At 39.1% G+C, this 13450-nt stretch overlaps 1 protein-coding gene across 3 annotated transcripts in view; it reads left to right on the top strand.

The window, feature by feature from the left end:
• The first annotated feature begins 4113 nt into the window (after positions 1 to 4113).
• SCG3 (secretogranin III) overlaps positions 4114 to 13450 on the top strand; it is a 30938-nt gene continuing 21601 nt past the window's right edge. The window contains exons 1-8 of one of the 3 annotated variants that reach the window (XM_063345434.1): positions 4114 to 4543; positions 5229 to 5281; positions 5875 to 5920; positions 6015 to 6230; positions 7292 to 7434; positions 8651 to 8812; positions 9138 to 9315; positions 11219 to 11335. In XM_063345434.1, the coding sequence (XP_063201504.1) occupies positions 4156 to 4543; positions 5229 to 5281; positions 5875 to 5920; positions 6015 to 6230; positions 7292 to 7434; positions 8651 to 8812; positions 9138 to 9315; positions 11219 to 11335 (1303 nt within the window). In that variant the 5' untranslated portion in view covers positions 4114 to 4155. The remainder of the gene's footprint in view (positions 4544 to 5228; positions 5282 to 5874; positions 5921 to 6014; positions 6231 to 7291; positions 7435 to 8650; positions 8813 to 9137; positions 9316 to 11218; positions 11336 to 13450) is intronic. The other 2 variants (XM_063345433.1, XM_063345436.1) reach the window with 2 other exon arrangements.

Raw genomic sequence — 13450 nt, 5'->3', positions numbered from 1 at the left:
AGAAAAAGCTCGTCCTCTGTTTGTCAGACACAGGCCATATCCCAGCTCTGCTCTGAAACATGGTGACATGCCTTCTGGTCCATACATGGCTGCCGCAGGACTGCGTGGCAGTGGTGGAACTGGGCATTCGCCACCAAAGCAATGAAATGAACACGTGAAAGAAGGATGACAGATTACTTCCATAGATATCTCATACTACAAGGGAGAAAGTGCATCTAATCCAGTCATGTTTACCTGATCTGTTAGGATATGCCTTTCCAAATTTGTGTAATGAAATCTTCAGCCAATGGCAACAAGATATATCCATATCATCTTTAATGTATTTCTTAACAGAATTGTTTTTCTCTCACTGTTTTTCCTGTGAAGGAAAAAGCGTAGTACCGCTTAAATATGTGAGTCAATCATCTCGCAAAAGACAGCAGACTAAAATAATACTGTATCTATGTAGTTTTGAATGCTTAATTCCATTTTAGAAACCCACGTATATCTTTTTCAGTTACACGTATTTTTCTGAAACAAAATTACTTGACATTTTCTGGTTTGTATTTCAGTTCACAAGGTGATTTTCTTTTTTTTTTTTTTTTCTTTTCCAGAAAGAGTGGGAAGATGATACTGAAGCAATCCCTTCTGAGCTATGTGTTTCCAAGGAAAAAGTATTCCTCCATCTCCAACATATGCCTGGTCAGAAAATCATGCTGAAGTTCAAAGCTATAAGTTGATTTATTATCAGAAAAAAAGCCAAATAGGAACAAACTGAGGTCACTACTTTTAAAAGTATTAAAAGTTGGCATTTCCTTGAAGCTAAGTGGAAAGATTTGCACTGTATTTTTTGAAATTCATTTTACAAAATGAATTGTTTAAGAAAATCTCAATTAAGAGTTGCTCATGTAAAGACATACTATGTTGCAGAATGTAGAAGACCTTCTAAGCTTTGCAGACCAAAAAATGTAAGTTCAATAAGCATAGGAAAAGCTGCTGGTAGAGCTGATGGAACATGAATAAATGCTCAAATCTCAATAGCGTTGACTTTTTTCTTCTATTTTTATTGATCCTAGGGTCTTAATTCCTTCTCTTCGCTTTAGGTGGTGTACTGATAAATGCTGTATGTAAAATGGCTTGTAGAATACAAACCCTCAGGCTTCTGCGTGATTAATTTCTCATACTGTTGATGATTGCATTGAAATAGAGAGGACTATTCATAGTGCACACATATGTGCAAAATACATGACTTATGGTCAGATGATTATAGATACATCTAATGCCTTGCATAAAGATCACCAGTAACTTTTCCTATTTTTTTTTTCCTTTTTAGCACTAGAATATTAAATGTATCATTTAGCATAATATGAGATAAAGTAGAAAAAGCAAATACAGAAAAGTAGGGAATGTCTACTAAGTAGGCATAAACTTGGCAAGGTGCGTTGTTGGGTTGTTTGGTTTTTTTTCTGCTTTCATCTGCCTTCTGTTTTCATCAGCTAGATGAAAAACCTTGAAGTGTGGTTATAAAACAACTGTAAAAATAGCACTGAAGGGCTGCATTTCAGTTATTTCCCTAGGCTCCCTATCAACTGCACTCAACACAATAAAAAACATTCTAATTGCCATTCCTGTAAGTTTTCCTTGGCATCTGATAGGCAAGTGGTATTCTTTCTGGCTCATGAATCATCACTGGAAATAAATAGTTCTAGAATAGAAAATGGGTTGATTGTGGATGAGCCAAAATAGAATCCAAAATAGAAGAGCTTATGCTCTTCACCGTATTGTCTCTGGGCTGGGAAGAGGAGTAGTAGTAGGTGATGTAAATGATGCGAAATGAAAACAGAGATGTAGTGAGAAACAAAGGCAGCACTTTTACCCAGTCATTTTCCTACGGTGATTAAACGTATTTTGTTATAATTAGCAGAGATTATGTATTATCTGTCACGTGTCATACGAGCTTACCAGTGCAAATGTGCAAAACCAGAGTGTGGCAGTGCAGGTGTGTTCTGTGCTTGCCAGTTAGAGCAAGTGCCTGGGAGTGCGTTGCCTCTATAAGTCTTCATGAACTGGGAAGTGGTTTATGTCTGAAGTTTTAGGCTTGGCTTTCCTAGCGTGTTTTTTTTCGCTTGTAATTTCAAGCACTAGAGTGGCTACAGCAGCCGTGCTCTCTTTTGATGGTGGCAGGTTTTGAGTTCTTTTCTCTCCCCACCATCAGTCCCAGCCCCTACAGAGTCCTGGTGTATCATTTCTTGTTAGGGAGGCTTGGCAAAGCAGGAGGCAGTTTAGCACAAAGGAAATAACAAACTAGATGGAATTGGGAATTGTATAGAAAAGATTTCACAGAAATAGAAACATTTATCCCATAAACAGAAGTGTATTGTGTAAACACATTTGAATACAATTAAACGTATCATTATATACAAAAAGCCATATGTAGACGTATCACATAAATAGGTGTGTTTTTAATCAGCAACTTCTTTGCACTATCGTTGCCACTTAGAGTTCCTTTTCTGATTGCCCCACTTTACAGTTATCCTGATTTCAGCATGTTTAAAATACATTTACTGCTTTTGTATTGTATGGTGACTTTTGTCCGAGTAATTAAATGTGTAGAGTCCTATAAATGGATGCATGTTTACAATGCATTGCAGGAAATGTTCAAGGGGTATAGAAGTAAATATCAGGAAGTGTTTATGGACAGAAAGTACACATTTTTTGAACATTGAGAACATTAGATAGGCAATGAACTGTTGAATTAATCCAAAACTGGAATAGAATATAAAGCCACATTGAACTAAGAATCAATCGTTTCATTTTTCTGTATCAGTAATATTCTGTAGTTTTGAGATTCCTGTTGGTGTGTGTATATGTCTGCTAAAGATGGCAGGGGAAGAGGTTGCTTTACGCTTTCTTGTGGAAGCTGCTTGTCTTCTGTGCTTCTAAAGTGAGGGAAGGTTCTGTTTAGTATAACAATTTTCCTTGTAGGTTACCAGGCAATGTTTAAATAAGGCTATTTTTTTCTTATATACAACTATACTCGAAAGGTTTTTTCCTAACTCTGGTACAGCTCCAAGAATGGCTGGCTATAGGTAGAGATTCTGGGTTATCAGTGTATAACTGAAAGTTATTTTCATTGCTCTGGATCAGTGGATCACAGGCAGAGTAATTTACAGAAGTGAGTCTGATGTAAACTAGAGCATCAGATTTTATCTAATTTTAATTTAAATTATATAGAAAGGCTTGAGTATTAAATACAGTGGTTGCTAACAGGGGAAAAAATTGCAGTGTTTTTAGTGCTTGTGATCCCATTAATTATCAGTCTTCTACCCAGCTTCTACTATAATAGTGTTATACATTGATGAGGGATTGAACAGTTCCACTGTGTTCCTACTTTTCAGTTGTAAAAGCACTGATCCTCTTCATCTCTTATAATAGAGTTTTTAGCCATTTTTTTAGCAGTTAGCAAGATTTTTAATGTTAAAGGTTTTCAGCTGACCCCTGCATTTATGCATTTATGACTACAAAATGATGAGGTCGTTTTTGAAGAAAAAAACACTGTGATTCTGTCTCCCATTTTGGAAGCAGATCCCATAGTTCTGAAAAGAGCTACCGCTGCGATCCTTTGTTCTGCCATAAAACGGTGAAAATGTCTTCCTCCGACCCCTAGGGATTTGTTGCCATTCTGTGCCTGCAAGGGCTAAATTTTAATTCATGATAATGCTCAGAAATAGCTTACATGCTTAGTGTCATTTGTGCTGCTGCTTTTTTTTATTTTATTCTAAATTTTAAAGAGCAAGATGTGCTATAATTAAACTTTTGATATCCTCTATTTGTAGTAAAAAGAATCATCGATGACTGTGTCTTCATTGTGTAATTCAGCCCCGTGGAAAGGGCTTGCATAGATGGGAATGATTCATAGGCCTCCTCTGCAGGGCCGGATTTCGCTTTTATGTCTCAAAAAGGGTGTGCGGCCAAGCCTCGCTGAGCTGACCTCAAACCCGAGCTTCCCCCTGGACGTGCTGGGGGGGACCCGAGCCGGTGGGATTTTCCCGCAGCCTGTTCCCAGAGTTTGCCTGCGGCGCTCAGCGCCGTGCGGCGGCAGCGCTCCTTCTCCCCCGGGAGCGGGAGGGACGGGGCTGCGGCTGCCGGGAACCGCGGGAGCGGAGCGGGGCGCGCATGCTCCGCCGGTCGCGGCCCTCCCCCGTCTCCTCCCCCCCTGCCCGGGGCCGGCGGCGGGGACGGCCTCCACCATTTCTGCGGCCGCGGGGACCGGGCACCGAGCGGTTTTCCCGAGCTCGGCGGCCGGCTGCGCTCTGCGGCTTCAGCACCGCGCCGCTGGACAGCGCCCGCCGGGCGGCGGCTGCGCGGCGGTCGGGGCCGCGGGCGCGGAAGGGCGCGCAGGGCGGGAGCCCCCGCGGGCAGGAACCCCCGTCCCTGGGCCAGGCTCGCCCTCCGGAGTGGGGGCCGGGCAGCGGCAGGATGTTTCTCAAGCTGGCGGTCGTGGTGCAGGTGCTGTCACTGCTGGTGAGCGGGGGGCACGGCTTCCCGAAACCAGTAGGCAAAGGTAAGCGCCTTCGTTACCACATTTTCTGCATTTTCTCCGAGATGGGGAAAGTTTTGCAGGGTATAGATAGAGGAAAGTAAAAACTTTCCTTCCAGTTGTCTAAAAGCACTTAGATGCTAAAGAAACAATATCCCTGGCGCAAGATGCCAAATCACAGAAGTTGCAATCTAATATTAAAGAGGATAGGTGCTGGTAGAGGGAAAAGCTCTGAATTTTTTCAATCTTTTCCAAGCAATGTTTTCATCCATTCTGCAGCAGTTTCTGCACAAGTCTCTCTCTCTCACTCTCTGTCTACCCCAGTATTCTGGATGTAAGAGATTTTTAATCTCTTGGTTGTGCCAATCCGATTATTGCTATTTTAGTCAATCTCCTACAACATTTTTTTCCTCAATTTGTTTATGAGTTTTCTCATCAGAAAGGGGTTGCTGAGTCTACATCTGTATTTCTATTACATCTTTTGCAGAACCTCTCCCTCAAACAGTCATGCTTTGTTTAAATGACTTTTTAATTGTATTCTCATTCTTCTAGGAACACTACATTTTTTTACGAGTACTAGCAGTTGGCAACATACTTAAGACACCACGTTTTATGGGAGAAAACTATAAAAATTAAGAAACAATGTGCTGTCTCTTTGTAGTTGCACACATCCTGTAACTGAGTATATATGTGTGTTTGTTTATTCTAGATAAAGCTATACACAACAGACAATTAAGTGTAGAAAGACCTTTGGAGGAACAGGTAAGTGAAATAAAAAATAGTTACAGTGGGGTTTAGTTTTGTTATTTTCATAATATTTTGAGCCTTCAGGTACCAAATCCATGGATTTCCTAATATCTTAACAAATGAGTTGAAAACAGGTTGGTCAGTAAAGTAAATACTGATGGGGTTGGGTGGAAAATAGTGTTTCAATAATTTTTAAGAACGAACATATAGAGATTTACTGTCCAAAAAAATGCATTCCAAAAGCACGTTGTTAGCACCAACAGCTCACAGGTGTGTAACCCCTTTGTATTGACATCGTATGGGAATATAGACAGAGCTTGGATTGAAGAAGGAAAATGTAACTCACATTTATCTTAAAATGGAAAGTCTATTGCAGCTTCTCGTAATGTCTGATTCTGATCAGAGGATGCGGTGGTACTGACAAAAAGTGCCAAGCGCTTAATCATTGTCTACTTATTAAGGCAAACTTCTTACTAAGAGTGAAGATCAGACATTAAGGCTTCTGCTGATATTGATAAATTAAGAGATCCCACACTTCAGTGTATTTATTCTTTCTGCCTGTTTGTTGTTTTGTTTGCTTGTTTGTTTGTTTTATTCTTGTATATCAGATTGCTGAAGCTGAGGCAGACAAGAATAGGAAAATAGTTCCCACAGGTAAAACATCTTTCCTGTTTTTATAGTGATACTCATAACGGTATTCAAAGAGGTGTAAGATTTTATGTTATGTGTGCATTGATGTATTTTCCAGAGAATAAGCCAGAGTTCAGGAATTATTCCTTTGTTGATGACCTGAACCTGCTAAAATCAGTAGCAGAAAGAGAGAGGAATGAAAAGGAGAGGGAGTCAATTAGAAGCTCTTTGTATGAACAGCAACTGGCCATTGATGATGCAGACTCCACCAAGAACCGCAGGCTTGTGGATGACTATGACTCCACTAAAAGTGGACTGGATTATAGATTCCAAGGTATTCTATAATCATCTTTCGGTGAATTTTAGATTAGACTTCTCTTGCAAAGTGATTGCAATCATGGATGTTGTACTCACCACTAAACATGAGCTGTATTTGTTACTGGAGTGCGATTTCAATTATTTCCAGTTGTAGAAGCTTGTTGTATTACAATTAGGTTTTGAAACACAATACAAAAGAATTGCTGTTGATTTTTACAGTCTTCTTCCGTGGAGGAAAATCCAACTGTGTAATTTGCATTATGTTTTTTAGCAATTTAGATCTGATGGAAGGAAAATGAGACATATTTTTAAAGGAAAATATATTTATTCTGGTTTGAAAGGAAGAAGCACTTCTGTATTGAGCTAAATCACATATATTTGTTCCAAATGTTATGTGCAATGTTAGATAATTCTCCTCATCACAAAGCTAAAAAAAGTTACCGAAGGCCAAAGAATACTTGCCTTTACTACAGGAGTAGTTAATTGACTTGTAGTTTAAGTGAGTCCTCTGAGAGTTGTGAGCAGCATTTAGATCAGTTTTTTTTTAATTATATCAAAATATGCTGATCACAGACCAAAGCTTACTCATCATACTCACTTTCCCATTGGTTATGATGATATTATTTGCCATAAGTAATGATTACATAATTAAAACTTCATTTGCTGAAATCCAAACAAGAAGACAGTATGCTGTTTGTCATGATCTGTTTTGATCTAAGTGGCCATACAGTGAAAGTAGATGCCAAGAAGATGCATATAAGCAGATATGTGAGCAGTGTTCTTTTATTCTTACAAATTTTTCTGTAAACAGGAGAGTATGCTCCTTACGTTCATCTCTGCTCTTTCAAAAGAGCCAGTCAGAAAGCTCTTTTTCAGATGTGTAAAATGGACACAAATAACTTTTCATTGAGACTGATGTAATGGACTTCAAAGTGTGTATCAAACTATATTCCTAATGTGTGTAAAAAGTGCAGCTTTGTTCTGAAGAGAAAAAGATGCAGGCAGATATTTTTTACAAGATGTCTAATCCAAATGAGTTAGGATAGTCAGCACACAGTTAAACTGTAATCCTTTTAGATGATCCAGATGGCCTACATCAATTAGATGGCACTCCTTTGACTGCTGAAGACATTGTTCAAAAAATTGCTGCAAGAATTTATGAGGAAAATGATAGAGGAGTGTTTGACAAGATTGTTTCAAAACTTCTAAATCTGGGACTAGTAAGTATCTTTTTTCTACTTCATTTAGCTGTTATTTAGCTGTGGGTTAGTTCAATGTTCTTTTACAAACAATTTGGATGAACACTGTGTCCAGCTAATAATGCTGACTTGAGTGAAATTGACCGGGATTCAGGCTCTATGCAAGCTTCTTGACTCATTTGTGTACATTGGTTTAGTTCTGCAATAACATTGTTCTTCCTGAGATGGCTTTGCAGCAAAATAGACCAAGCTGCAGAATGTTTCTGGTGTCAAGAGAACATTCACTGATTGTACTCCTGCCATGTTTGCCCTCCTTTTTCCTTTAATTTCTCTTCTGATTTTAATTGAGTTCTTTTGTATTATAAATTTCTTTCGGATGTTTATGGAGAAAGGTCTGAGCTCATTCCTATCCACTTACTAATTATTGTCATCAGCGGGCATATAATGATGCTGGTTAGTTGAGGATACATTTCTCATTGTTATTGCTTTTTAGCAAGACTGGGTTTGTCTCTGTCTTCTGTGTGTCTCAACGGTTTTAGCCATTTCAATATGAGATTCTTATATTTAAAATACTAAACTTATCTTTTCTGCAATAGATTTTGCCATTAGCTATTGCATGCGGAATCCCACTGATTACAAAGGGAGCTGTGGGACAGTTGCACGGTGGAGTTCTCATTCAAGTGACAGCTGTTACAAAGCAAAGAGAAAAGATTTTGATGATGCCATAAAAGCTATTTGCTTTTTCCCTTTCTGTATTGCTGTGTACTGTTGTAGTTATTCAGTTGTGCCTAGATACGTTGCAGAACATATATATTTATATGTGCACACGCACATATATACACATACAGGTATATCACACTTGCAGCTCTATCTTTCAAGCTGGACTCCATTGTGTTAAGCCCTATATGGCTTTGTTTGGAGGCTATATGTGTGGGTGGGTGTTTTTTATGTATACACGTGTATTTGATGTGTGTTTGTATGTGTGTTGATGTGTGGATGTGTGTATATATGCATTTATATAAATGTAGACATATGTATGTTTATATGTGTACATATCTATATCTATGTCTATATGTATGCACACACACATCAGTGGTGTTACACCTAATTTGGCTGTGCTCAGCTTTGAAGCAAACATATTTGAAGCAACCTATTTACAAAGCTCAGATTTCATATTGATGTTTAATGTCAGAAACCCACAATATTCTATAAGTACTCTGCACAAATATTTTAACAGATCACAGAGAGTCAGGCCTATACCCTGGAAGATGAAGTGGCAGAGGTTTTACAACAGCTAATTGCCAATGAAGCAAAGGATCGTGAGAAGGAGGCTGAAGATTTTGATTACCCTCCAAGCAGAGCAGACAGTGGTACAAAAGAAAAGCAACAGGAAAGAATGGTAATTTCTTAGCTAATCATTTTGAATCACTTACCAAATGGTACAAGTAGACCAGTGCACTGCTTTGCTTTAGGGAATAGTTAGTTTAATCTGGAAACTAAAGATGTTCTTAAAGAAATTCCATCAGATAGAAAAACGAATTGTGAGTTACTTTGAGGTTTAAGCCAGATCCCAAGTTGAAGTAACTTTGAAAAAATACTATAGCCTTCACCTTGTAACTAGGAAAATGCTGGCATAAGATTATGATGCTATTTCTTTCTCTGTTAACTCTATCACCAGAAGCAATGTGCTTATAAGTTGTGGTTTTTTTATATCTTTTGTGGAGACACCAAGCAAAGCTGATCGGGATAGTTTCATTAATGGAGAAACTGATGATACACTGGATAACACATGGTCCTCATCTAATATCTTGGAAAGAAGAAATGAGCTGCCTTCTGAAGATAATTTTGAAGACCTTCAATATTTTCCAAACTTTTATGCACTATTAAAAAGTCTTAACTCAGGTGAGCTCATCATGTGTTTACAGGAACATTTAAGAAAAAAATAGAAAATCAAGATGCTCTCTGTTTTCTCCTACTCCTTTCCCTTCCCTTCCCCACAGCTTCCCTAGTTGCAAAAGACCATGTGCTTTAAAAATGTTCTCTAAGATGCATAGCAGAAACTAATTTGATTAGTTAGTATGGCAAAACATTGAAAGGAACGGCACTCAGAATGGCAAACCGTGTGACGTAGGTAGCCCTTCCCATCTTGTGCTGTATGATTCAGGAGTCCTGAATTCTTTTCATTCCCGTAAAGGCATGATGAAAAACTGGCAAACTGTTTTCTCCAGAGATCTTTCCAGTAATGTCCGTGTCTTCTAAGCCAACAGAGACACGAGTAAGCCACAGTAGAGTCCTCACTGTGAAGGTACCGGTAAATGAGCCTGAGCCTCCCAGCCTTTTCACAAACCACAGGTTTGCTGTTTATTGCAATGAAAGCTCCGCACGTCTCTTCCTATTCCGGTGCTAGACATCATTGCCTTCCATTTATTGCAGGCAAGATTGTGGCACCTCGCCACAGACCCTTTGTCAGCACACTCAACCACACACCCATTCTCACTCTGTGCAGCCAGCATATTTTCTGGTCTCTCGAGTGCAGTCAGCAACAGTTTATTCTGTAGATTCCTTATCCTGCAGGAGCTTCAAACTTTCCCCATAAACACCTGAGTGGAGAGCTAGAATGCAAAACCTCAGGGCATATTTTGCTCCAGTCCAATCTACAAACCACATATTCTTCTTCCTGTTCTTTTCGTTTTTCCCATGGTAGTTTTGCATGCTAGTTCTTCTCCTTTTTCTACTCACAAAGCAGAAGGGCATGTTGTGTTTAACAGGTTATCAAGCAAATAGAACCATGTCCCACTGGCTGCACATCTCTGCCTTGTCCCCTGCTTTACGCTGTTCACCGGCCGGCTTGTATCAAGCTGGAGAAGAGGGGATTCAGTTGCATCCTACAGATGTGTGTCAAACTGCAGACAGCAATAAAAAACCTGTTCAGCAGCTCTCCAAAGGGGCTGGCCCTCTGCCAAGGCTGGGAGTATGTTTCCAACTGTCCCTGTCTGACAGAGCCCCTGGCTCTCTTGGGTCCTTTGGTGACAACCTGGGCTACAGGAAGAGCTTGAGTAACTGTGTGTTGGGGGAGTGTCATGCTGCTAATACAGAAATAGCAGTGATACTGTTCAGCGGATAACTATAGCGGAAAAAGAAAGCTAAGAAGCAATGATCATGAAGATAGTCAGAGATATGTATGGGCAAGAAAGATGGATTTTTATAATGAAAAATCATAGTTCATATCCTATTCTGGAGTCATGATCCTCCCAACCATGTAAGATTATGTTTTCCCAGTACCTGAGTCATGGTCTTGCACATGGTAACAATCTCATTTGAGACACTTTGTATTTTTGTCGTTGAACCCATGGATCTTGTAGGAGAAGGGATCTCTGAGCTATCTTCCTCATACAGAACCAGACTGGTCTACTAAGTAGTTCACAGACAAATAAAAGAAAAAGACAGAGACTGTATGAAACTGCCTATATCTGCCCTCTGACCAGCAATTTGAACTCTGTCAAGTCACTTCATCTGAGTGTGTTTAGTGGCCTTATCTGTAAAATGGAATTATTACCATTTCCCTTCAAGACAAAAAGCTATAAAGATGAACCAAACCCTGAAATTTTAAAGTATATTCAGGTGCACTTTGCAGGAACAGTTTAAAAGGACATATATAGGAGCTCTCTCTACTAATCCAGCACAGCATTTTCTTTTTACTGACTAGGTCATTTTTTATGCATGAAGTTTGTGCAGAGTTTGCAGAACTGAGTTTTTCCAAGTTGCCTGAAGTCTTTGACTAGTTTTGCTTTATTCCCTCACACAGAGACAGAAGCAAAAGAGAAAGAGACCTTGATAACTATCATGAAAACCCTGATTGATTTTGTGAAGATGATGGTTAAATATGGAACAATCACACCAGAAGAAGGAGTTTCCTATCTGGGTGAGAGTGCATACTTTATACAACAGTGTTATTAATGCTATGTTCTTACTCTGCCAACAGTCATATTGTCATCTTCCTTCATTTTATGAGTCCTGTTTCAGACTTGTTCATTCAAAATGTTAAAGCTGTACTTCTAAATGATTGATCAGTCATTATAGCAGTGTTGAATTCCATACTGCTTTAATATTTCCATCTAATGAAGGAAGGTTATGTATCAGATAAGCATTTAGAGGATCGTTCCACTTTCACACCCGTGAAGTGCACTTGATTTGGCTTTATGATTGGCTTTTAAATACCCTGGCTTTATGTCAGGGGAAGATTAGTGTTTTGTTCAGTTATCAGGTACCTGCATTTTCCAGAAGAATCCAGCCCTTCAGCACCTTTAATCTGTCATCTGTAAGTAGCTAGAGTAGACATGAGCTAATGCTATGGTCTTCTACCAAGTAAAACTCCGTCCATCTATGGAAAGTGTTACATCTTGGCACAGGAGTAGTTCTTGAAGCACTCTTTCCTGGATCCATTTTAGAGTCTGTGGCTATGAAGATTTTGTAAAATTGTTATAATTTCCTGAAGAGGGATTTTGGAACAGTCTGGGTTTGGGTTTTTGTTTTGTTGTTTTGTTTTCTCATGCACCTCTCCTGGCTTTTAGAAACTCTTTTATATTAACTGTTCATAGCCTTTCTAGTTAAACAAGCAGAGCTACAAAAGGGCTTATCTGCGTAAGCTCTACACAACCCTTTCATTTTTCTGAGGTGTTCCTGGTCTGGGGTAGCCTGAAAAGTTTTTGTTTACATCAGAGCAATTTCTCAGCTTAATTTCTCAGCCTGTCACAGAAATAGGACTGACAATGATCTTTCATGACTTCTCCAGGCTTGTTTGATATGGGCTGTTGCAGATACATGATTGATTGATGCAACTGTAACTGTACAGACTGATTATCAATTACTTGGCTACATGAAGTCCAGTGGGTCATGATTCACATTCAGTGCATGATTGCATCTCCTCTCTAAAGAATTCATTATATCTCTGGCCAAGATTATCCCTATAATTTCTGTGAGAAGTCCTTGAATTTGGGACTATTCGAACAATTTATGCTACAGTTCAGCTCTCTATTTTTCTGGCTGCTGGTACATTTAAAGAAAGATGCACATAAAGAAATGGTTGATTACAAACACAGTGGTTTCAGTGTCATTCTACAAATGAAGATAATATGGCTTGAGCAGATATTGCCCTCACTGATAGTGTTGTGCCAGAATTTAATAGGTGAAATTCATTGCTGACGCAAGATCAGTCAGATAATGGAATTACACTAGAGATGCATTTTTCCTGCTGAAATTCAGGGCAGTTGTTCACATTGGCTTTACTTGGAGTAAATAAGTACTGTAGCCCTGGAAACAAATTGCCATGATGACATAGTACTGAGGGCAGGGATTAGGTTAAGAATTTCAGAGGTCTGATTTAGTCTGGATTTAAAGTAAGACTATCAACTGATGTATCCAGACTCTGCCTTGCAAATGAGTGATTTATGCAGAGATGGATTTTGTACTCCATCAAAGCAACTTACTGTCGTGGAAAAAGCTTTCTCATAGGTCTCAAGTTGCTTCTGTGGTATTCTTTTTTTAGTTTTGCTGTTCAGAAATGACTTTAAAGCTGACCTTCATTTATTGAGAAAATATTCTCAGATATTCAAGGACACCAAGCACAGGAGAATCTTAGCTTCTTGCAGTATCCGTAAGCATGGCAGCAGTTTTATTGCCACCCTTACTCAACAAAAAGTTACAACATAATATTTCCAGTAATACTTCGATAGATACTGTGTTTCTTGGTGCAGTTGGGGTTAGGGGATTGATACCCAGCTGTGTTTATTTATAGCAAGTAAAGGAATTGGTATGAATGTCTGTTAGAGAGAAGACACAATTATAAAGTTGGCAGCTTTTAGTTGTTTTGTCAGTCCAAAATCAGTGAGCAAACCATGCTAGTTAATGGAAAATACCTACTGGGTCTGTGCAGATGGATTATATCTTTTCTGTGTTTTATTACAGTAGGAAACTGCCTAAATTACTTTCCCCCACTCTGCCTGAAGCCATGCGTAAGCTATGTCCCTGAATTACACAT

The sequence above is a fragment of the Chroicocephalus ridibundus genome, chromosome 9, assembly GCF_963924245.1.
Source record: "Chroicocephalus ridibundus chromosome 9, bChrRid1.1, whole genome shotgun sequence".
Lineage (NCBI taxonomy): Eukaryota > Metazoa > Chordata > Aves > Charadriiformes > Laridae > Chroicocephalus > Chroicocephalus ridibundus.
Note: the sequence above shows the minus strand (reverse complement) of the source record. Positions and strands in the feature narration are given on the sequence as shown.